Source organism: Anomaloglossus baeobatrachus, chromosome 1 (genome assembly GCF_048569485.1).
Source record: "Anomaloglossus baeobatrachus isolate aAnoBae1 chromosome 1, aAnoBae1.hap1, whole genome shotgun sequence".
In the NCBI taxonomy this organism is placed as follows: Eukaryota; Metazoa; Chordata; class Amphibia; order Anura; family Aromobatidae; genus Anomaloglossus; species Anomaloglossus baeobatrachus.
The window spans coordinates 309,651,891-309,676,494 of NC_134353.1; the positions used below are offsets into that span (position 1 = coordinate 309,651,891).

General features: G+C 43.1%; 1 protein-coding gene across 5 annotated transcripts in view; it reads left to right on the forward strand.

Annotated features, from left to right (window-relative positions):
• Positions 1–24,604, forward strand: part of FAM13A (family with sequence similarity 13 member A) — a 344,313-nt gene that overhangs the window by 243,538 nt on the left and 76,171 nt on the right. For all 5 annotated transcript variants that reach the window (XM_075351136.1, XM_075351152.1, XM_075351144.1 and 2 more), the window contains 4 exons: positions 271–312; positions 19,213–19,254; positions 19,835–20,017; positions 22,453–22,636. In XM_075351136.1, coding sequence (XP_075207251.1) covers positions 271–312; positions 19,213–19,254; positions 19,835–20,017; positions 22,453–22,636 — 451 coding nt within the window. The remainder of the gene's footprint in view (positions 1–270; positions 313–19,212; positions 19,255–19,834; positions 20,018–22,452; positions 22,637–24,604) is intronic.

Sequence of the window (24,604 nt, forward strand, 5' to 3'; positions counted from 1 at the left end):
TTAGATTGTGAGCCCCAATGGGGACAGTGTTGCCAATGTATGTAAAGTGCTGTGGAATTAATAGCGCTATATAAATGATTAAATTATTATTAATATAAAATTTGCCCAGCCACATTGCAGACAAGCTCCTCACCAGCAGGTGGCATACTGAACTTGTGCAGAAACTCTTGTGGTACAAGATAATCTGATAAGTTTGCTAAATGAACAAACCTCCGTTTTTGTCTTGTATGGATGTATAAAACGCATGCTAACTTTTTTTTTTTTCTACAGCTCTCAAGAAGATGAACGGTCCATGTCTCCATTCTTTATGAGGTAGGATTGATGTATTTCCTATATTCACACTTTCATTGATTGCTGCATACCCTTTGACTCACAAAGATCATTTCCATTTCTCCTTGTTTAGGTAGTGCGTCAGTGAATTCCATCAGACAAATGGGTAGCAAAATGTCTACATATGCATCTGTGGGCATACAGATCTTTGAAATGCAAATCAATCAACACCTTTATATCTTCTATCTGTTACTGCATTTCTGTTAAATTAGCATTCCCATTCATATGCAAATGAGGTGTTAAGTGGTCTGGATGATATGTAGATGAGGTGTTAAAGGGAAGGTGCCATAAAAAAAAAAATGAAAAAAATATAAATTATTAATGTTTTAATGTATTATAATTTTTTACTGGAGCAAAATATGAAAAAATAATTTGTTCCATAATATACCATACCCCATAATATACAGTGCTCCACAATACTGTGCCCCGTAATATACAGTGCTCCACAATATACAGTGCTCCATAGTATACCGCGTGCCTTAATACTGTGCCCCATAATATACAGTGCTCCACAATACTATGCTCCATAGTGCTGCATACAGTACATAGCTCTGCTATAACAGTGTGCAGTGATATAGCATAGCTGTGTCAGTGTGTTCAGAGCACAGCAGCGTGATGATTTCTCTGCTTTGCTTTGAACACAGCGGTGAGCGGTGATCTGCAGCCTGTCATTGTACTATAGATGTTGGGCTGTGATCACTGCTCCCTGCCACCGGTATTCACCCTACCTCCGCTCCCAGCATCTCTTCTGGTGAGTCTGGTGTCTCAGAAGCTCCTCCTGTTACTGCTCTGAGTACAGTGACAGGAGGAGCTGGTGGTGATCGCAGCCAATGTCAGTTGTGATCACCGTCCTTTCCCGAACCTCCACTTCCGGCAGCTACTCCTGTCAACCTAGTGACTAGTCAACTTCTCCTGTCACTGCTTGACTCGTGCTGAGTACAGAGTGATGACAGGGGGAAAGGCAAGCACACAGCATATGCTGTGGGCTTCACAAAGGTGGCAACGGTCTCCTCCCAGAGCTGTGATCTGGACAGCCCAGGAGGAGTGTCCAGGTCAGAACAGGGAGCAGCCTCAATGCAGGAGATACAGTCGGAGGCCGACTATCCTCTCTTATGCACAGGGGCTGCCGTATTTGAGGTGTGTAACTGTTGTTACACACAGCAAATCCAGGATGGCGGCCCCCAGTGTTTGACTAAAAATATAATTAAATAAAAACTAAATAAAAAATTAATTTAATTTTGCCTTAAAATAATTGATTCCATAATAATTATTAATACAAAAACTACAATCGCGCCACCTTGCCTTCTCTGCCTCCTTAGTTGTTTCCCTGCCTCTTGAGCTTGAATGATAGCTCATTGTTTGATTTCCTATCCTGTTGCCTGACCTTACACAGACCGCTATCAATCAAGCTCAAGAGACTCATGATAGGCGGGGAAACAAGCTAATGAGGCAGAAGCTCCTTAAGTGCTCTGTCATGCCCAGAGCACTTTGACACTTCATTTTCATATGAATGAAAATGCAGCAACAGATACAAGATATGAAGGTGTTGATGGATGTACATTTCAAAGACCTGCATGCATATGCAGTTTGGGGGGAAGGGTAAGCAGTTGGTCTTAATAACAGATTCTTTTAAAACCCACACTAGGGTTGAATTTATTGGAAGCTTTGTTAGCGTGCATATATTTGGAGTGAAGGAGGAAATCGGAATTCTTGGAACGTTGCAAACATAATTCTATTTAGATATTTTATTTTTTTCTGCACCTCCAGATATCTATGTAGTCAACTGAGCCACCATGTTACCCCAGTCACTTTGAATACAGGGGATTGGCAGGAAGCTGCTGTCAAGATATTAATAAGATATTAGATGTCTGTTAGGCTGGGGCCACACGGGGATTACTGCGATCCCCTCGCATGACACTTGGCTCACGCTGGCAGTACAGCAAAGCAGAGTGTCATCCGAGTGTCTCTGCGACTGAGGTCTGATCGTGCAAGCGGACATCAGCTGCGGGGGGCGGGCCGGCTCTGAGGAGGGGAGGGCCGGCACGGAGGAGGGGAGGGAAGGATTTCCATTCTCGCACTGCACTCGTGGTACACCGGTGTACTGCGAGTGCAGTGCGATTTTTCTCTCGCCCCATTGACTTGAATGGGTGCGAGAAAAAGAGTTTCGCATTAGTCGCAGCATGCTGCAATTGTTTTCTCGGTCCGATTAGGGCTGAGAAAATAATCGCTCATGTGTGCTGACACACCGGCTAATATTGGTCCGAATGGAATGCGATGTTTTATCGCACTCCACTCGCACCATTTTTCTCGCCGTGTGTCTTAGGCCTTATTGAGAGATAATAATAATAAAAATAAATCTTTATTTATATAGCACCAACATATTCCGCAGTGCTTTACAATTCAGGGGTTCATATACAAACAAATAAGTTATAGAAAATACAATAATTGGAGTATGGAAAAAAGACAACCCTGCTCGTGAGAGCTTACAATCTACGGTGGGGGGGGGGGGGGTGATGACTAGTGCACCGCCAAATGAAGAATGTAAATACAAACATGAAACGTGTCTTCGAAATGTAGTGCCATACATATTCCTTTGTTCTCTAAGGTTATGTTCATGCTTCCATTTAGGCTATGTGCCCACTTTGCGGAAAATGCACGGAATTTGCCGCGTTTTTTTCTCGGAAATTCCGCGGATTTTTCAAAAATCTGCAGCACAGCTACTCCCCAGCCATTTCTATGGCATTTGGGAACTGCTGTGCCCACGCTGCGTTTTTTTCCGCAGCGGAATAAATGCGGCTTTCCCTGCGGAAAAATCAGCAGCATGGGAATCATTCCTGCGGACTTCTCCGCAGGGTCCCATATACTTACCTGCCTTGATAGAAGGCAAGGATGTCACTTTCTCCGTCCGGTGCACAGGAGCGTTGTCGATCCAGGTACAGGAGAGAAGAGGTGGGCGGGGACTGCACGAGCTCCAGTCATGTGACAGCCGGAGCTAGTGCAGGCCCGCCCACCTTCTCCAGCACAGTGCACCAGACGCTGACAGTGACCCGGCCGCTGGAAAGCGAGGTGCTGCATGATGGAGGTAAGTAATATGAACGCCCCGATCACTGCAGCCCTTGTTCTGCATTGAGGATGCAGTGCTGAAGCCATGGTACTGTATCCTCAATGCAGAATGCCCGCACCATATCCGCAGGACATTCTGAAATACATCTGCAGCATGGAAACAGACAGAAGTTTTGCTGCAGTTTTCTGGGAGCGCCTGTGGAATGTCCTGTGGATATAACCGCAGGACACTGTCCCCGTGGGCACATAGCCTTATAGTTTTTTTGTTCCGCATTTATTTACTAAGCTGAACCATTGCATTGATAATGTGAATGGAAGCAGATGGGCACCATTGATTATTACGGGGTCTGTCTGGTTTCCACTTTAAAAACTGACTCAATGAGGAACCCAGGCGGACCCCATATTAATCGATGAATACCCTCTGCCTCCTTGTGTGATGGAACTGTTTTTTTGTATTATTCTGTTTGTTTCTAAAATTGGCACAACCAATCAGAATATCAAAATGGAAGTGTGAACTTCGCCGTTTCCCTTGATCAGCAGAGCTGAGCGCTCGTATGACATATTTTTCCACCACCTAGACTTCTGAGCTATTCACGATTCATTCCTTAAGGGTCAGAGGTAAGGAACACCACTTTTGGCAACACAATCAACACTATGGATAATTTAATGCATTTGACAGGACATAACCTACATGCCCACATTTAAAAGGAACTTTCCTTAGTGATCTCCAAGTAATTTTGTAGTCCTTGTAATGGATAGTGACTGACCAGGCCAAGAGGAATTAGTGCCGCTATGCCCGTGGCTGATTACCCTTACGTGGGTGTGACCCCTCAGCGGTGCAGCTGCTCGAGCATGTGACATAAGATATGTGCGCAGAGAACGGTCTGATGTCACAAGATGCCGCCCTTTATAACTGCATATAAATGTTATCTCCACTCCTTTATGTAAGGACCTTCTCAGATGAGGTTGTCATAGGTACAAGAAACAAGATACACACATTTGCTGGCTGTATTCTCTTTAGTACATGACATTCCTAGAGGATGACAGATGATTACCCAACTCTGCTGAGCAGTGACAGGTGTGTCTGCCTGTCCTGAACATGTCATTGTCATGTGCCAGTCATTACAGTCATAAAATGATTAGCGTTCATGATACTTGGCCTATATAGACTAGAGTTACAGTGATTTGTAGCACGTAACTTGTGTTATTGCTACATATAAATGTCGATCCGGTGCACTTAAAATAAGAACCTGTGCCTTTCCTCATGTTTTTATAAAATAATCTTCTCAATCATGGGATGAGTTAATATTAGGTGCCTAACTGAACTAGTTGCTGCTAATATTGACTGAAATAGATGTTGATAAAATGATATGGACAGAGACAAATTATTTTCACATGTACAACCGAAGCTGATAATTGAAAAAGGCTTCTATATTCTGTGTGAGAAGCACTAAAATGCAGTGTTTGTATTTTATAAGTTTCTACTATCTAAAGGGGGCTTTACACGCTACGACATCGCTAATGCGAACTCGTTGGGGTCACGGGATTGGTGACGCACATCCGGCCGCATTAGCGATGCCGTTGCGTGTGACACCTATGAGCGATTTTGCATCGTTGCAAAAACGTGCAAAATCGCTCATCGGTGACATGGGGGTCCATTCTCAAATATCGTTACTGCAGCAGTAACTAAGTTGTTCCTGGTTCCTGTGGCAGCACACATCGCTCCGTGTGACACTGCAGGAACGAGGAACCTCTCCTTACCTGCCTCCCGGCCGCTATGCGGAAGGAAGGAGGTGGGCGGGATGTTACGTCCCGCTCATCTCCGCCCCTCCGCTTCTATTGGGCGGCGGTTCAGTGACGTAGCTGTGACGCTGAACGAACCGCCCCCTTAGAAAGGAGGCGGTTCGCCGGTCACAGCGACGTCGCCGGGCAGGTAAGTAGTGTGACGGGTCTGGGCGATTGTTGTGCGGCACGGGCAGCGATTTGCCCGTGTCGCACAACAGATGGGGGCGGGTACCCACGCTAGCGATATTGGTACTGATATCGCAGCGTGTAAAGCGGCCTTTACACTTACTACATGAATATGGTTTCAGATTCTGGTCAGATATCTATAGCTACAGGCTCTCTGAACCACTAGGTAGCTACAGTCATGGCCGAAAGGGTTGGCACCCTTGAAATTGTTCCGGAAAAGGAAGTATTTCTCCCACAAAATTATTGCAATTACACCTGTTTCGTTAGACACGTGTTTATTGTCTTTGTGTGTGTTGAAACAAGACAAAAAAAGTTAGGAAGAGGCAAATTAGACATATTTTCACACATCCCCAAAAATGGGCCAGACAAAATTGTTGACACGTTTCCAAAATTGTAAGTAAGCAACTTTGTTTCAATCATGTGATGCTCATTCAAACTCAAATGTGGTAAGGACAGGTGTGGGCAATATGAAAATAACATCTGAAACCAGATATAAAGGGGACACGTTGACTCAGTCTTTGCATTGTGTGTCTGTGTGCTATATTAAGCATGGAGAACAGAAAGAGGAGAAGAGAACTGTTTGAGGACTTGAGAATAAAAAGCGTTGAAAATATCAACAATCTCAAGGTTACAAGTCCATCTCAAGAGTTCTTGATGTTCCTTTGTTCATGGTGCACAACATAATCAAGAAGTTTACAACCCATTGCACTGTAGTTAATCTCCCTGGACGTGGATGGTAGAAAACATTTATGAAAGGTTGCAACGCAGGATAGTCCGGATGGTGGATAAGCAACCTCAATCAAGCTCCAAAAACATTCAAGCTGTCCTGCAGGCTCAGGGTGCATCAGTGTTATCACGAACTATGTTTGAATAACACATGACCTAAAACAGCTAGACTGCAGTTTGTCAAAATGCATGTGAGTAAGCAACAATCCTTCTGGGAAAGTGTCTTGTGGAGAGATGAGTCCAAGATAGAGATTTTTGGTAAAGCACATCATTCTATTTTTTACTGCAAACGGATTGAGGCCTACAAAAAAAGAAAAAGATACCTACAGTCAAATAGCATGGAGGTTCAAAGATGTTTTGGGGTTGATTTGTTGCCGCTGGCTATGTGAAAGGCATCATGAAATCTGAAGATTACCAAAAGATTTTGGGTTGCATTGCAGTGCAGTGTCAGAAAGCTGGGATTGTGTTTTAAGCCTGCTTTACACGTTGCAATTTCGCATACGATATCCTATGCGATTTTCGACGCCCCCATCGTATGTCAATTTGTTGAACGTGCCGCACAAACGATTAACCCCCGTCACACATACTTACCTTCCATACGACCTCGATGTGGGCGGCGAACATCCACTTCCTGGAGTGGGAGGGACGTTCGACGTCACACTGACATCACACGGAAGCCGGCAAATAGAAGCGGAGGGGCGGAGATGAGCGGGACGTAAATATGCCACCCACCCGCAGGACGTAGGTAAGATCTGTTCATCATTCCCGGGGTGTCACACACTGCGATGTGTGCTACCCCGGGTACGATGAACAATCTGACGTTTAATCCATGAGGAATGAACGACGTGCGTGCGATGAACATTTTACAGTTCAATCGCACGTACCTGTGACACACTGCAATATACCTTACGATGCCGGATGTGCGTCACTTACGACGTGACCCCGCCGACACATCGTAAAATACATTGCAGGGTGTAAAGCGGGCTTTAGATCATGGGTCTTGCAGAACAATAACCCCAAACATACATCAAGAAGCCCCCAGACATGGATGGCAACAAAGCTGGAGAGTTAAGTGGCCAGTAATGGGTCTGGATCTAAATCCCATTGAACACCTGTGGAGAGATCTTAAAATTGGTATTTGGAGAAGGCCTCCTTCATATATGAGACACCTGGAGCAGTTTGCAGAAGAAGAGTGGTCCAAAATTCCAGGTGAGAGGTGTAAGAAGCTTGTTGATGGCTATAGGAAGTGATTGTTGGCAGTTGTTTATTCCAAAGGATGTGCAACCAAATATTAAGTGGAGGATACGAACATACCGGTATTTGTCTGGCCCATTTTTGGAGTTTTGTGCGAAATGATGTCTAATTTAAATTTTTTTCCCTCAGTGTTTTGTGTGTGTTCCAGTATACACAAAGGAAATAAACGTGTCTAACAAAACGTGTAATTGCAATAATTTTCTGGGAGAAATACCGTATTTTTCGGACTATAAGACGCATCGGACTATAAGACGCACCCTGGTTTTAGAGGAGGAAAATAGGAAAATAAAACTTTAAGCAAAAAAATGTGGTCGTGACACACTGTTATGGGGCGAGGATCTGCTGCTGACACTGTTATGGGGGTAATGTCCCCAAATTCTCTACTAAGGCACCCCATCCTGGTAATGATCCTCCTGCCTTGTATATGATCCTGCTATAAACCCCCATCCTGCTCATATACCAGCATCCTGCTCATATTCCCTCATCCTGTTCATATACCCCCATCCTATTGATATACCCCCCATCCATCCTATTGATATTTCCCCCATCCATCCTGCTCATATACTCCCATCCTGCTCATATACTCCCATCCTGCTCATATACTCCCATCCTGCTCATATACTCCCATCCTGTTCATATACCCCCATTCTGTTCATATACCCCCATCCTGCTCATATACTCCCATCGTGTTCATATACCCCCATCCTGTTCATATACCCCCCATCCATCCTGCTCATATACTCCCATCCTGCTATATGCCACCATCGTGTTCATATACTCCCATCCTGTTCATATACCCCCATCCTGTTCATATACCCCCATCCTGTTCATATACCCCCATCCTGTTCATATACCCCCATCCTGTTCATATACCCCCCATCCATCCTGCTCATATACTCCCATCCTGCTATATGCCCCCATCGTGCTCATATACTCCCATCCTGTTCATATACCCCATCCTGTTCATATACCCCCATCCTGTTCATATACTCCCATCCTGCTATATGCCCCCATTGTGTTCATATACTCCCATCCTGTTCATATACTCCCATCCTGTTCATATACCCCCATCATGTTCATATACCCCCATCCTGTTCATATACCCCCCATCCATCCTGCTCATATACTCCCATCCTGCTATATGCCCCCATCGTGTTCATATACTCCCATCCTGTTCATATACCCCATCCTGTTCATATACCCCCATCCTGTTCATATACCCCCATCCTGTTCATATACCCCCCATCCATCCTGCTCATATACTCCCATCCTGCTATATGCCCCCATCGTGCTCATATACCATCCTGGTATATGGCCTGTATCCTATAGCACAGAGAAAAAAAAAAAACGTTTATACTCACCTTTTCCTCACTCCCTCCAGCACCGATCATCTTCCTCTCAGCGGCAATGACTTGTGTGTGTTGAGCCGTTCCCCTGCAGCACGCGATGTCTTCCTGTCTGTGCCAATCAGCTGATCAGCACAGATCAGCTGACCGTCACAGACAGGAAGACATCGCGTGCTGCAGGGGGACGGCTCCACACACGGGGACGGGTGAGTGTACTGATTCACTGCACCCCGCGCTGATTATGACGCGCGGGGGGCAGTGAATACAGCCGCACATGATCATTCCAGGCTGTAGTTGCCAGGGGTGATCATGCGGACCGGCTCTTTACTATGCGCGCGTCCCCGCTCGTCCTCCAGCCCACCTGTCAGTGCCGGCTTCAGTGCTGAGAGATGGACGGGAGGATGGGCGTGCATATGTAATGAGCGGGCCCACGTGGTCACGGCAGGCGCTGCTGCTGCCTGCTCGTGCCCCCGATGACCCGCTCCACCGCAGCACCCTCGTTCCCGGCCGCAGCCCTATAGTCAAGACCATAACACGCACCCCCAACTTTCCCCCAACATTTGGGGGAAAAAAAGTGCGTCTTATGGTCCGAAAAATACGGTACTTCATTTTTCTGGAACAATTTCAAGGGTGCCAACACTTTCAGGCATGAACTATCTCTAGCTTTAGTATCTAGCTTTGACCCATGCAGGCAGCATGGAGGTCTACCCAGATTTTCAGCTGCTGTCAGTAGAAGTAGAACTGGGCAAAATGGTCAGGATCCCCCACTTTCTTACTGAATTATTTTCTTTATATTCCCTCCTCAGTACTGGAGCTGATTACAGGTCACCTTCTGGTTATTATTGTATTAAAGCAAAGTTTCTATTTGCTTTTTGGTGTTCTGTAAGTTTTCTAAGTGAGTTTCCATTCTCTTATGTACAATGCTGCCAGTCAGGTTTTTAAAGCACGTTTTGTTCCCAGCCTTATCATGGTTAGCTACTTCACACTAGCTGCTGGTTAATGATTGTCTTTTTTTACCATGCCGCTTATTTTTTTTTTTTACTGTTCTTTTTTTTATGAAGCCTAGTATTATGGATCAATATTAATAATCTATTCTCCTCTCAGTCCTTCCTCTGCTTGACTGACAGCCCATGGCAAGCATTGGCTTGGGAAGTGCTTTGATACTCCCAGAGCACCTAAGCCTCCTTTCCATGTGCATTAAAACTGTCATTTTTCAGTTGGGGATAAACAAAATGCATAATTGAAGGTATGGCTGATCTTTAGAGAGCAATATGACTGTATAAACAGTTTGGAAGGGGTGGGTGGTTGGATCGTGCTGACAGTTGCCCTTTAATACTTATCCATGGGATAGGTGATAAATGTTTGATTGTTTAGTATCCTTACTTGAACCCTCGCCTCCCCCTGTTCCTCATCGCTGCATGACCCAATGGGGCTAATAAAGTGTTGCGCTATACTATTTCTATTAACTCCTAAGACACTGAATGAAGCGGCAGTGTTTGAGCATTATTCCATTAGAATTCTTTAATATTCCCTATCTTCCTTGATTAATCTTTCCTACCTCTCTTGCTTCATCTGGATGGGACACTATACTCTCCTACCACAAAGATATCAAATCCTCAAATATATCACGGAGGGTTGGGTCTATCTTACTTGCAGCCAGTCTTCCTTGTTTCTTGCTTAAGCTGCTTTCACACTACGTTTTTTTAACATGCGTCGTGAACGTTTTTTTAACGCAAAAACGGATCCAGTGCAAATGCGTTTTCATTTCAATGCATTTGCAATGGACTCACGTCTACATGCGTTCACATGCGTTTGCGTGCATTATAGTGAGGATCCAGTGACTTGCAGTTTTTTAACTTTTTTCAAAAACGCTAATTGTAGCGTTTTGGAGCTGCGTCCAAATACTGTTTTTCACTGGATCCTGACTATACTGCACGCAAACGCATGTGAATGCTGGCATGCTGATAGACAGGATCCTGCTTGCTCTACTGAGCATGCCCAGAAACCAGCCTGGCGTGATCAGTCTCTCTCTCCCCCTCCCGCTCTCCCCCTCCCTCTCTCCCCCTCACTCTCGCTCTCTCCCCCCTCTCTCTCCTCTCTCTCTCCCCCGCCTGAGAGCGTGTGCAGGGAGCAGGCAGCCAGGCTACTAGCAGCTGCAGACGCTCGTAACCAAGGTAAATATCGGGTAACCAAGCAAAGCGCTTCGCTTAGTTACCCGATGTTTACCTTAGTTTCCAGCGTCCGCAGCTGTCAGATGCCGGCTCCCAGTCTATCACGTTCAGTTCCCCTCACTCCCGATCACATGATTTCAATGCCCACCCATAAACTTCAAGTGACAGGATCCTGCAAAATAACACATGCGTTTGAATGCGTTTTTCTTTGTAAAAACAGGATGCACTTTTACAGCAAAAAAACGTTCATGACACATGTTAAAAAAATGTAGTGTGAAAGCAGCCTTAGGCTATGTGCGCACTTACCGGATTTTGCCGCGGATTTTTTGCGGTTTTGCTGCATGTTTCGCTGCAGCAAATGTTCATAACATCTCTGCAGTGAATCACCAGCAAAACCTATGGGCAAAAAAAATCCTGTGCGCACTGGGCGGAATTTGACAGCTGCATGTTTTGCTGTGGGATTCCCGCAGCAAAAACAATTGCATGTCAATTCTTTTCCGCACATCACTGCGGGATTTCACTACATTGACTTTAATGTTAATCGTGAAATCCCGCAGGGAATAACGCAGGCAGCAAATTCTGTGCGGTTCACTGCGTTTTCCTGCGTTATTCCCTGCGGTATTTCGCGGTTTACCTCCGGTAATGTACATCGCTTGTCTGCGGTTTTGCAGGGAAGTGATGTCATTACAGGAAGAGGAAGCAGAGCAGAGAGTAAACACACACACACATCACAGACACAGACAGACATCACAGACACAGATACATAGAACACACATAGAAAGCAAACGGAAATATAGAAAAAAAAGAACGTGGGCTCCGCTGCATATTTACCGTCCAGCCGAGGTAAGCACACAGCGGCGGCCCGGTATTCTCAGGCTGGGGAGGGAGAGGGGCAGGGTTAATGTCCCCCGCCTCACTCCCACCTCCCACAACCGAGAATATCAGCCGCAGCTGCCCCGGGACTGTCGCATGCATTATGCGGCAGCACCGGCGTGTCCCCGGCTCTTCCTGCCGCCGTGTAGCAGTGGCAGTCAGGGTAATACAAGGGGTTAATGGTGGCGGATCACCGCCATTAACTACAGGCTTGATCATGGCAGCGTCTATGTGACAGCTGACATGATCAACCCGTAAGTAAAGTGAATAAAACACACAGAAAAATCCTTTATTTTAAATAAAACAAACAAGCCTCGTTAACCCTTTTATTAACCCCTCCCGAAACAAAGCTCCGACGTAATCCACAGCTCCGGCATAATCCACAGGTCCTGCGCTGCTTACATCCAGCCGCGACTGACACTGTCACAGCGCTGAATGAAAGTAGCAGACAGCAGAGGTAATTACCGGTCATTTCCCACGGCCGGTAATGTGAACTCACTGCCGACCGTGGGAAATGCATCTGTCCTCTATCTATCTGTCTATCTATCTATCTATCCCTCTATCTGTCTGTCTATCTATCTATCCCTCTATCTATCTATCTGTGTCTATCTATCTATCCCTCTATCTATTCTTCTGTCTCTTTATCTATCTATCTCAGAGTGAAATTACTTTTTTTTTTTTTTTTCAGTGTGCTTTATTGCATTGAATCCCAACCCGCACACGGCAAAACCGCGGCAATGCAGCAAACCGCATGCGGTTTTCGGGTGCGGTTTGCCGCGGTTTTTTACCGCGGGTGCGGTAATCTTTGAATACCTGCGGAATTTTCTTGAGAAAATTCCATTTTCCAGTGCGCACATAGCCTTATGCAGGTGGGGGGATCCTGAAAAGACAGGAAGCCCCCTCACCATCACATGTGGACATTGAGAGAAGAACCAAAGAGATGTCTCTTAAACAGTTCTTATGGGAAATAAACCCCATCTACCAAGGTATGATTCTTGCACATCATGTTTACCAAATTTCCCAAATTCCACCAAGACAATTCTTAACCATTACCCCAGTAACGTTTTATCAGCGATAGGTGCACCTTGTAGCCCAGAGGATTCTCTACTTCATTAAAACGAGAGCCCCATCAGAGAAGTCTTTGCCAACAAACAACACAGAACTTGCAACTCTGAGGGACTCTAGAGCTTCATAACCTCCTACAATATGCAAGACTTCAAGCCCACTGCGACCACTTTTCTGATATATTCCCATTAATAATAGACCCCATTTGGCTAGACACATTACTGCGGTTTCCATTAACCCTTATTAAACCAGTCTTTAGCATCTATTCTGGCCTCATCCTTAATAAATCACCAAATAAAGCTAGCTTCATAATTGCCTGGTAGAGAGAGCTGGGCACTGCCTTTACTGCAGATGAGCTGACAATCTATTCTAGAACAAATGGATAGTTTCAGAATATGTAACCGAGTTAAAAAGATTTTTGTACAAGATTCTTACCAGATGGTATGGGACCCCAGATCTCTCAAAAAAGACTGATACAAAAGAATTAATATTGGCAATGTGGGGACTTCACTAGTACCATATTCCACATCTGATGGAACTATGTCATCATCAAGCCATTCTGGGTCTCCGTTGCTTACTGTACCAAAGAAATCTTCAGGAAGCTCCCAACCTCTCTGCTCGCTTACTACTTTAGAAATCATATTTCTCCTTTACCCCAGGCAAAAACAAGTTACCAGCACATTTGATAACAGAAGCTAAATGCCTCATACCACTAAACTGGAGATCAAAAGAAGCCCCTCACACAGTGTGACAAAGCATGACTAGAAGAAATAGATCTGATTTGTAGAACTGTCCAGTGGGGAAGATAAAGCCACTCCATTTTTGAAAAATCTGTTTCTATCTAGTGCTCTAATAGAGGTCACTTGCTTGCTCGCCTACCTCCTACTTAATCATCTCCCAAAACTATTGTCACTTCAGACTTCATCTGTTGTCCTCAATCCTTTGTTTGGTGATCACTACTTTCCCTGGGTTTGAAATTATGAAATCACCATCCCGGTTCTCATACAATTTAGAGATTTTCTCACTAACAATGTACATTTTAATCAATACATTTTAGAATTATGCTAAGTTCCACAATTGGATATGTGTAATAGAAAATGTTCCTGTGTTGAGATAATCTTCTAAATGTGCTCCTGCTTTGTACCATGTAATGATCATGCAGGATCATCATTAGCACATACCACATCTCCTGGCCAGTGGAGGAAGTATAAGTGAATATAGTAACCACACAGCAGGGGCTCGCAGCTGTTTCTTTCTGTGAGATAACACATTTCCCTGACTGTTTTCTCACAGGAGCAATTGTTTCTGCTGGTCACCAGACTTGTGAGCTCATCATAAATGAAGCTAGTGTAACATTTGAGCTTAGCAGACGCCAGAGTTTGTATATCACCAACTTGATTTATAATGAGCCTACAGGGATGGTGATTGGCAGAAACACTTGCTGCTGTGATAAAACAAACAAGGAAATGTTACCTCACAGAAAGAAACGCTGTGAGCTCCTTCTTTATGATTAGTATATTCCCTTATGTATCTTCCCTGGCCAGAAGATGTGTGGTATGTAGTCATGAACTGGAACAATTCTGCATAAAAGCAAATACGATTGTACATAGCAGGGGAGATTTGTAAGATTTATTTCAGCACAGAAACATTTTTAAATATATCCAGCTGTATACAACCTGTATACCCATATTAAGAGCTCAAAAGGGTGAGGTATTCCCTTTTAAGAGTCTGCTGTGGGGGAGAAAGTGTGCCATACATACGCAGACGTTCAGCTAATAGCTATAGAATGTCACCTGACTTTACCATGTCATGTTTTTAATGGTTATTTCTATAGGGAGACAGAGAACAAATGACTGGACATGCTAAAATCCAATATATGACATCTGCTATTGTACAAACAAGGGACTCCCATACATATAAGATGCTTGGCATAGTAATGTGTATGACCAGCGCTAAGATCATATTTACCATTCAGGACCATTGTTTCTTTTGGAGATGTTTAGAAGCCATTATATAAATGCCGTGCCTATATTTTAGGGAGTTAGAAGTAATACTGGTTATGGCCATTAACATCTGATGTTAGTTCCTTAGAAGCTTTGTAACGGTATGCAAACAGCGTGAAAAGTATTATTCAGCTGACATACGCTGCTCAAGAAAAGCGATTGTTGGACTCAATTAGTGTTTTATGTGGCATCCGGTGGAAATGTAACAATACAATATGTCCTTTATGTCCCATGAATGTTGTCACTTATATGCCAACACTATAGCATTAACACACAAACTGTACAGAAAATCTCCTTATTTATTGTGTCAAAATTAAACCATTAATAAGATTAACAAAGTTACAGTCGCCCTTTGTTTGCGCTCTCTACATGCACAACACCGTCAACCAACTTGTACAAAAATAATGTGTAATGTTCAGATCTATGCTTGAAAAGCTTGGAAAAATAGTGCAGCATGAGCGCCGCTTTTTTCTGGTAAAATAATGGACACTGTGAAAGAAATCAGACAGACCCCACTACAGTCAACAGGGTCCATCAGGCCCACTCAAGGTCTTTCATGTGGCAGATTTGGTACTGCGGGTATCTCGTTAATCTGATGTCGGGATCTAGGGCACAAAAAGCGCAATAAGGTTTTTTTTTGATGGTGCAGAATAAAAAATGAAGGGTGAGAGTGTATAGCGGCTGCTGCAGTCCCACGAGTGATGCCACGGAGAAAGATTAACTGAAATGGAGTAGCATGTGGTTTCTAGCTCTGTCGTTCAAACCGGACAAGAAGAGTCTGAGATTCCGAATTATATTCTGTTCGGTTTATATATGTGTAGCTTATTCATCTGGTTGTATCCTGTTGAAGAGGCTGGATAGCCTTGAAACGCGTAGATAACCATACAAAATGTGTTTTGGAATCTGTCTCCTCTTATCTGGTTTCAACAGCAGAGCAGATAAACCACATGCTACTCTATTTCAATTGATTTTTCTGATGTAGTTTCCCAATTTCTGTTGCACTATTCTGACTTGATCCCAGCCAAAACTATTTATGCTACTACATTGACCTGATCAAAATAAATACTGTATACTGTAGAGTATGGAACATTTGTGTCTTGTGTTTATCTTATTATACTGGACCCAGCACCAAAAGTGTTCCACACTTGAGGATACAAATGTAACAAAGCCAGGAAATCCAAAGGGTAAAGTTTCTCCCTGTAGAGAGTGCCAAAGTGGTGTCAGGAGACTTATAAGCCATGCTATTCTCCTCTCCTCTGGGAATTTTAATATACAAATATCCTCTTAAAAAAAAAGGAGAACATAAACTTTATTCCCATCTATTAGAAGTCAGTATTAACCCTCTTAAAGTGCCTTGATTTAGGATACTATTCTCCTTAAGGAGACTTTGCAAGCCAGTCTGGCTGCCAGTAAAGTAAGAGGACTTATAGCTGCCACGCCCCTCTGGGGAATAGGTGGCGTGGCAGCTATAACAGGTGAACAGGTGGCGCTGCGCTAGAGTTTGTCTCCATTCCTTGAGAGATAATTTGATTTAGGATAAGAAGACAAACAAGATACTCCATTTGTAGACACTTGTTTTGGGCTGTCTGCCTCTCATCAGCGCAAAGCAGAAGAACTGGTGCTTAGCCTCTGACAGATGATCGAAGGGTAAAGCTTCTCCTTGTGTAGAGCTGCAAGCTGGTTTAGGGAGAGTTATTTTCTAGACATGAACAGTTTTATCACTGACTTCAGAGAAGGATTATGAAAATGTTGAGGAAGTGACTTCTACATTATATTAGAAAGTTGCATTAGATGTCCTTGCATAGCGATTTCTTGTAATTTACGGAAAAGTAGTAATCCTCTTTAGTGAAAGAAGCAATGGACTGTTTCCATCTAATGTGACCCAAAGTGCTACTATATTAATGATTCCAGATTTTACATGAGGATCCATCAACCCATACACATTATCTAGCTATAATACTTCAAGAATGTCATATTGTGTGTAGCAGCTTGTGTTTTTTAACCTCCTTATTGAAAGTATAGCTGGCTGTATTCCACTTATTTCCTTATTACATGTACAGTCATTTATTAACTTGCGACATTCCTAAAATAATGGCATTGCGCCATGTACTTTCCGCTTGCTTTATTTGGTGTATTATGTGGGAGATTGAGTTTGGTAAGTGTGACTTGTATTCTTCTTCAGTGCATATTTGTAAATGGAGAGAATGTCTGTTTATCACAAGGTCACGTAAGATCATCTTTAATAATAGTGTGGAAGGCACATAGGACTTGCTTGCGAGAACAGAACTCTTAGAACATCTCGAGAGATTGGCACAACGCTCCCTTGAGATGCGGCTTGTTTAGGAACGCAGCTAACCTTTCTGTGTTGTTGTCTTATTACATTAGCTAACAAGGTATTAATAGTTTTGCCTTTGCGATGATGTTTTGATAAATCAAAGAAATAAAATGCACATTGCAAAAAAAAGAGTAATATTCACTAGAAAATTGTAGCAAGCCTTTAAAAGGGAGGCATCATCAAATTTGTGTTTTTAAATGGGTTTTTTTTAGTATTATTTTTTACGTGTCATAAATCTGTAGTAAAAAATAGAAATCTTGCCATTTTAACACTGGCCATTGGTTATTTTTAGACTAACATGAGTCTAAAAATAAGACCAATTTGTGTACATAAGTATGTACATTAGCCACACCATATCTTTTTGTTTCGTAGCATCAGTGTTCATTATGAAGGGAGGGGGTGCACAATAAGCTATGGCACTGCCGATTGTCACTGGTGGGTCCTGTCTTTATAGCTGTGTATAGAGTTGGTACCTGTAAGGCTGGGGCCACACGGTGATTAGTGCGAGTGCTCGCATGACACTCTGCTCACACTCACAGCACAGCGGGAGCAAAGTGTTATGTGACTGTGGTCTGATCCTGCAATCAGACCACAGCTGAGCACGGGAGGGCCGGCGCTGAAGAGGGGAGGGCCAGCGCTGCAGAGGAGAGGGAGGGATTTATCTCCCTATCTCCTCCATTGCCGGCTGATGCAAGAATCACATTGTACTCTGCTGTAATGTGAGTGCAATGAGATGTTTCTCTCGCCCCCATAGACTTGAATGGGTGCTTGTGAAACAGGATCACCTTCCACCCGTATCATGCTGCAATTGTATTCTCGGTCCGATTAGGGCTGAGAAAAAAAATCACTCATGAAGTAATATAGGTCCGAGTGGAATGTGTTTTTTTTTATCGCATTGCACTCGCTCCGTATTACTCGCCATGTGGAGCTGACCCTTAGGCTATGTTCACACTAGAAAAATGATTTTTCTTAAGAAATTTCTTAAGAAATTTCTTAAGAGTGAAGGATTAGTGCACCTGCATTAAAAAACGCACCAAAAACGCACCTGCGTTTTTGCCGCGTTTTCGGTGCGTTTTTGGTGCGTTTTTACCGCTTGTTGCTCCCTGCGTTATTGTGCCAATTCTCTATGGCAAATAACACAGTTAGCTGCAGAAAAGAAGTGACATGCTCATTCTTTTTCTTAAGAAAATCTACTGAAAGAATTTTCTTAAGAAAAAAACGCAGTGTGCGCACAGCTAATTTTTTTTGCCATAGGTTTTGCTGGGGAATGTCTGCAGAAAGGTTACAAGAATTTCTCAAGAAATTTCTGCAGCAAAAACGGACCAAAAACGCGGGTAAAAAACGCAGTGTGTGAACATAGCCTTATAGTAATCCTGCCTCTGAGGAGAAGGAGGCCAGTGTGAAACTTGCAAGATTACTAGATTATATAAATAAAATAAATAGATAAATATTCTTGAATATCCATGACCAAAAATTAGAAAAAAAAAGTTGACTTTTTTATTTATTTTTTTTTTTTTAAATACATTAAAACAAAACCCTGATTTGAACAATAGTTTATTTTCTGATGAGTGTTTCCTTTTAAATATGTTTCACTGTGAATTCTTTTGAGGGGGGATCTATTCTTGAGACCAAAAAACCTGAATTGGATCAATATTTGATGCATTTAATATTAGTGAAGGTTCTTCTAATCGTATGTATGGTTTCTGTATGTAGAAGACATATTTATCCATACAAAGAGCCCTTAGTAGCCAGGTTGTAAGGTCCATTCTGTCATGCTTGATTCTACGACCTTCTTCTGAAGAAGCATTGATCTCCTCTTTTGAAATAACAAGCTCATTTACTGCCCTGGAGTCAATCCCATTATACTAACATGGGGATGACTTCAGTATAAAAGCAGCATGCATGGTGTGTGTGCGGATTAGACAGAGGATCTCATTCTAATCCACTTTTGGAGATGATGCAACTGTGGAATAAGGAAGCAAACAGGGCGACTTCCTCTTCGCCATCATCCTAAATGCTGAACTTGGCAGAACTATGTCACTTAATGCAACTGTTCTTTTTGTTTTCTCCTGTAGTGGTCACGTGGCCCAAGTCAGCACCGTCCCCGCCGGTCGAGAGTAAGTCACTAAGCTCTGTGGTTTTGTGAAGACAAACTGTGTATGATTACCTCTGTACCTGCGCTCTGTTACTTTATCCCAGAATAGATTTCTTTAAACAATGCCTCTTCAATACTTTAGGTTATATTTTTGCATATTTTATATTATTTTCCTACTCGTTTTTTATTTTGTTTGCTACTTTTTCTGTTGTGGTTTTAGCCTTATCCATCCACTTATCTCAGTTGTGTGCTTGTAATATTAATTAATATGTTAGCACAGTTTAAGCTTCTACTATCAAATTATTCAGCAAGACAATTTCTTTAAAATAGATTTACGATCATTTTACAGAATATCAACCCCTCTACATTAACATGCGCTCTTTGGGGTAGGATTCACTATTTTGGCAGCCCCACTAATCTGCATTTGGCAGACTCCCGACATCCACATAACTGGGATTTCTGCTGAGCACCTGAGATATTGTTCTGTTCTCTCCACTAAAGGATTTGGATACTACCATGGGGCAATATTTTTTTTTGCAACAGAAAGCTTCATCTCTAGGTTTCCTACTACCATGCTACAGCATCCTTTCTGCTCTTCACAGACTCTTGGAAAGAACAATCAGGACTGCCGTGGAGCAACATCTTTTTGACGTACTTGGCCCTGGAAGCCAAAGCTCAGAGGAATCTGAGTCCGGAACATCATCCCCTTCAACAAGCCTGTCTGCAAGACAGAGGAGGAGACATCTGAAAGAGCAGGATGAGAGCAGGAAAAAGCCCAGAGACATGTAAGAAACCACTGTATATCACACTGAGGATTTTATTTACAGCTGACCTTCTTTAGGAACATCCACTCCGGGACGTTTTTACATTTCTACCTATAAATTGTTATCAGTAAATGCCACATTTACACTGTGTATGCCAAATGTGCAACCTACAATGGTAGCTTAGGTGCCATGATTGTTTATACTCTGTGTCAGACTGGGGCAGCAGGAGCCCACCAGTAACATTGATTTTGGGGACCTACTGATCCACTAAATACAAATATTACATTCACAAATTTACCTGTGCTTCTATATCAGGGGTCGGGAACCTATGGCTCGCGAGCCAGATGTGGCTCTTTTAATAGCTGCATCTGGCTCGCAGACAAATCTTCCAGTTCATAAGACGCACTTTTTTTCCCCCAAAACAAGGGGGCGAAATGGGGGTGTATCTTACAAACCGCATATGGCTTACTGGGGCGGCAGTGGTGGCGCAGAGTCGGCAATACTGCGGCTTATGGGGTGTCGCGGTGGCGGGCGCCATTGATCTGTGGTATGCTTTGAATCTCCTGCAGTTTACTAGATCAACTTCAAGAAAATGGCCGTGGAGGCGGCACGTTCGCAGATAGGACTCAGTCGCCATTTTTTTTAAGTCCATCGTGTTGATCTGCGCACGCACCACAGCCATTTTCTGGAAGTCGATCTCGTACACTGCGAGAGATTCAAAGCAGCATGTCGGTAGATCAATGGTGCCCGCCGCCGTGACACCCCACGAGCCCACAGCAGTGTCGCCAACCATCCGCACACTGACCCAACTGAGTCGTGACACCCCCTCCTCCGTGCCCCCAGCATGACCTACCCTGCCTCCTGGGACCTTCCGAGCTGCCCACCACTGCCGCTCCCCCCTGGTAAGTATGGCTCTCACGGAATTATATTTTAAAATATGTGATGTTCATGGCTCTCTCAGCCAATAAGGTTCCCGACCCCTGTTCTATATAATAATATACTGGGTATTTTGTAAAATGAATGATGAGATGCTTCCTTTGTCTGTACATAGTGAAGCAAGTGTATTGTGCCAACTACTCCTCATGTTTGGGGGTAAGTGACATATTACTGCAAAGGGGCCCACCGGAGCATTCTCCTGCTCTCCTGTGGGCCAGTCCACGCCTATCTGTACTGATAGTGATATAATCAGATATTCCTTTAAACCCTCAATATTTAATTTATTTACTGCTTTTATTTGACCCTATATACCTTAAAAATATGCTCACTGGTCTTCAGCCTTTTCTTACGGCTTGTGCTTTGCATACTTGTATGTTATAAGTAAATAAGGTAAGTTTTGGGAAAAGATGCAGCATTGCATTGTATTGTTGAACTTGCTAGGGCTTGCTGTCTGCGCTGTCATGTATGAGGCCCCTGATTGAGTCACGGCAGTCTTTATCCCGCTTTTCTGTTCTTTCATAATCTTTCTAGCCAAATAATCACTATTTGTTCTTGTTTAAGCTCGGACTGAATTGGCGGTATTGTCTAGAATTATAATCTAAAAGGATTCCTTTCAGTGCCCTTGACTTGGGAATGTTGTGTTCCCTATAAATACAGCTACACTTGACCTTCATAGAAATCATTTACCAGCTACAATCGATGAGGCCCCTGGACTGTGCTCTCAGTACACACCGTAACTAGAGGTGTGTATGTGGTCTGTGGTTAGGATCTTTCATTGAGAAAATCTGGATAAACACCACATACATTCATCAAAAAGGAATAATACACAGACTTGGTAGACATATCACCCCCCCCCCTTCTGCTGAATGTACAAACCAATGATTTGTGTGGATGATTAGTGTACTATTCATGTCAGTAAAAGCATATTAAAGGGATATTCCCATCTTACTAAATTGATCTACAGATGTATCCCACTTTTTTTTCTCAAATTTCAATACAATATTACAACATACTAAAAAAACCATTGAAGGAATGCAGCTCGCATTAGATTCACTGGGTTGCCACACAGACAAGCATTACCATAGGCATCTTATGACAGAGTATCTCAAAAATCATGATTTTCTTTTTTTGCATAGTTGGTCTCCAGAATATGTTAAACCAAAACATCTTTAATTCAGGAGACATTTGCAAAATAAACATTTTACAAATACTTTGTATACCATTTTCTCAGATTGATGATGCTTAGAATTGTCCCCTTTGATACTGCCACCGCTGGTGCATTGTTATGGGGGTTGCACTTTTTGGCAGCCTCTCACAAAAACGCATTGGTGGTGCGGTAATCTAAGCTCCCAGTTTGGTCTGCCCAGATCAGTCTTATAGAGATGAATAGGATGACTTTCAAGCATGCACCGTTACAAAAGAGATGTCATTACATTCCAATTAGTACTGAATACTACATTTTTTTAATTTATTTTTTTTTTTTAATCTATGGTCATGTTTTACAATTTGGTGTCTTATAGGGAGATGATTAACAAAGAAAATATCCCATCTGGCTGTGGGAGCCTGGAAGATTGCGGATTGATGCAGGAAGGGGAGAAGCTTCAGGAGAACTGTTCTGGATACATAGATGAAAGAAGCAAACCAAAGAGACAGAAGTCCAGCAGCAAGCTGTCTGAGCTCAATGACAATCAGGACAGCACATTGGTAGGTGATACAAGGTCTTGTGGCCAGGATGAGCTTGAACTAGTACAGGTAGAAAAGCAGTGTCACACATCCAATATGGCCACATTACTGCTCCCGTAATAGGTCTACACATCCTGACCCAACTGTAGGCGTTATCTATGATGCAATTACCCATTAGGACTAGTCCAGAAGACTGCCAATCGGTCCAAGCTCTGCTGACCCGAGACATATATGAAGTCACCACGCTCAGGACATGACACTTGCAACCAGTCCATGAATTGTGGCCCAATTTGCACAGATGTGTGAACAAGCGCTTTGACCTGCACTTATTCCAGAGCCTGCAGAGTAATATGGGTGCGGAAATGTTGGCATAAACTTTGCTTGAATGTATTTCTTGTTTCTTACTTTAAAACATTTTACTAAAAAAGGTCCTTAGAAGTGTCGATTACTTTTTTACAGTACTTTTATTTTTCTCTTTATAATATAATATGTATTCACTTATATAGCGCCATTAATTTCACAGTGCTTTACATACATCAGAAACACTGCCCCATTGGGGCTCACAATCTAAATTCCCTATCAGTATGTCTTTGGAGTATGGGAGAAAATCCATGCAAACACGGGGAGAACATACAAACTCTTTGCAGATGTTGCCCTTGGTGAGATTTGAACCCAGGACCCCAGCGCTGCAAGGCTGCAGTGCTAACCACTGATAAAGCCTTGTTCTTCAAACTACCTTAGGGTATGTTCACATGTTGCGTTTCTGCTACATTTTTTCTGCAGCCGAATCCTACATTCTTGGCAGTAACAAATCTGTTTCCAAAAAAACAGGTCTTGCAGCTTTATTTTTGCGTTGTTTGGCTGCATTTTTGGTGTAATATTTGTCTAATATACACATTTAATTAAACTTAGTTTCATTCATCACAAAAGCAGCAAAAACACTGAAAGATTCGCCAGGCTGCTTCTTTCAAAAACGGAGCAGTTTGCCATTTCATTAAGGAAAAAAAAAAGCAATTCTGTGCATGAGATTTCTGGAATTTTGCTGGTACTGTAAAAAAACAGCTTTTAATTTGCATAAAACTCGTGAAAACCCGCAGCAAAAAGGTATAGTCTTTAAGTCTCAAGGCCCCGTCATACACAACGAGATCGCTAACGAGATCGTTGCTGAGTCACCGTTTCTGTAACGTAGCAACGATTTCGCCTGCGCTGTCATTATGTGTGACACCTACCAGCGATCAGGCCCCTGCTGTGAGGTCGCCGGTCGTTGCTGATTGGTCTGGACCATTTTCTTCAAAGGTGATGTCCTGCTGGGCAGGACGCATCGCTCTGTTTGACACCTACCAACGACCTCCTAACACAGTCCCAACGACCACCGAGATCGTTATTCAGGTCGCTGATCGTTACTGCGTCGTTGGTAAGATCTGACTGTGTGACATCTCACCAGAGACCTCCCAGCGACTTACCAGCGATCCTTATCATGTTGCATCGTTGTCGGGATCACTGGTAAGTCGTTGTGTGTGACTGGGCCTTTAGTTGTACTCACAACACAGTGTCCCTCCTAGCAATTTGAGACATGTCTCTGTCAGCCACTACACACAAGCAAAGGACAAACTGTTTAGATCCGTCAGAGGCGAATATTGACTGAGAACTCACAATGAGATATGATCATACATGATGTAATTAAATACTTGTGAGTCCGGCAGGGCTGCATGCATGGAACAATGTGCGGGACATGACTTCTTACCAAACAGAACTTACATGTCCATGATAACGTCTGGGTAAAACATTGTTGGCTTTCAGTTTAGAAACGCTCCCTGTCTCCATGTCCTCTTCCATCCTAGATCTAAAAGACACGGCAATGATTTTTCTACAGCCATGTTTGTGGTTATGACATCCCATTAATGTAGTTTATATATTAATAGAAAAAAAAAACACTTTAAAAGAAGATTGCAAACATAACCTAAAAGATACAGATGTTATAAATGCTAA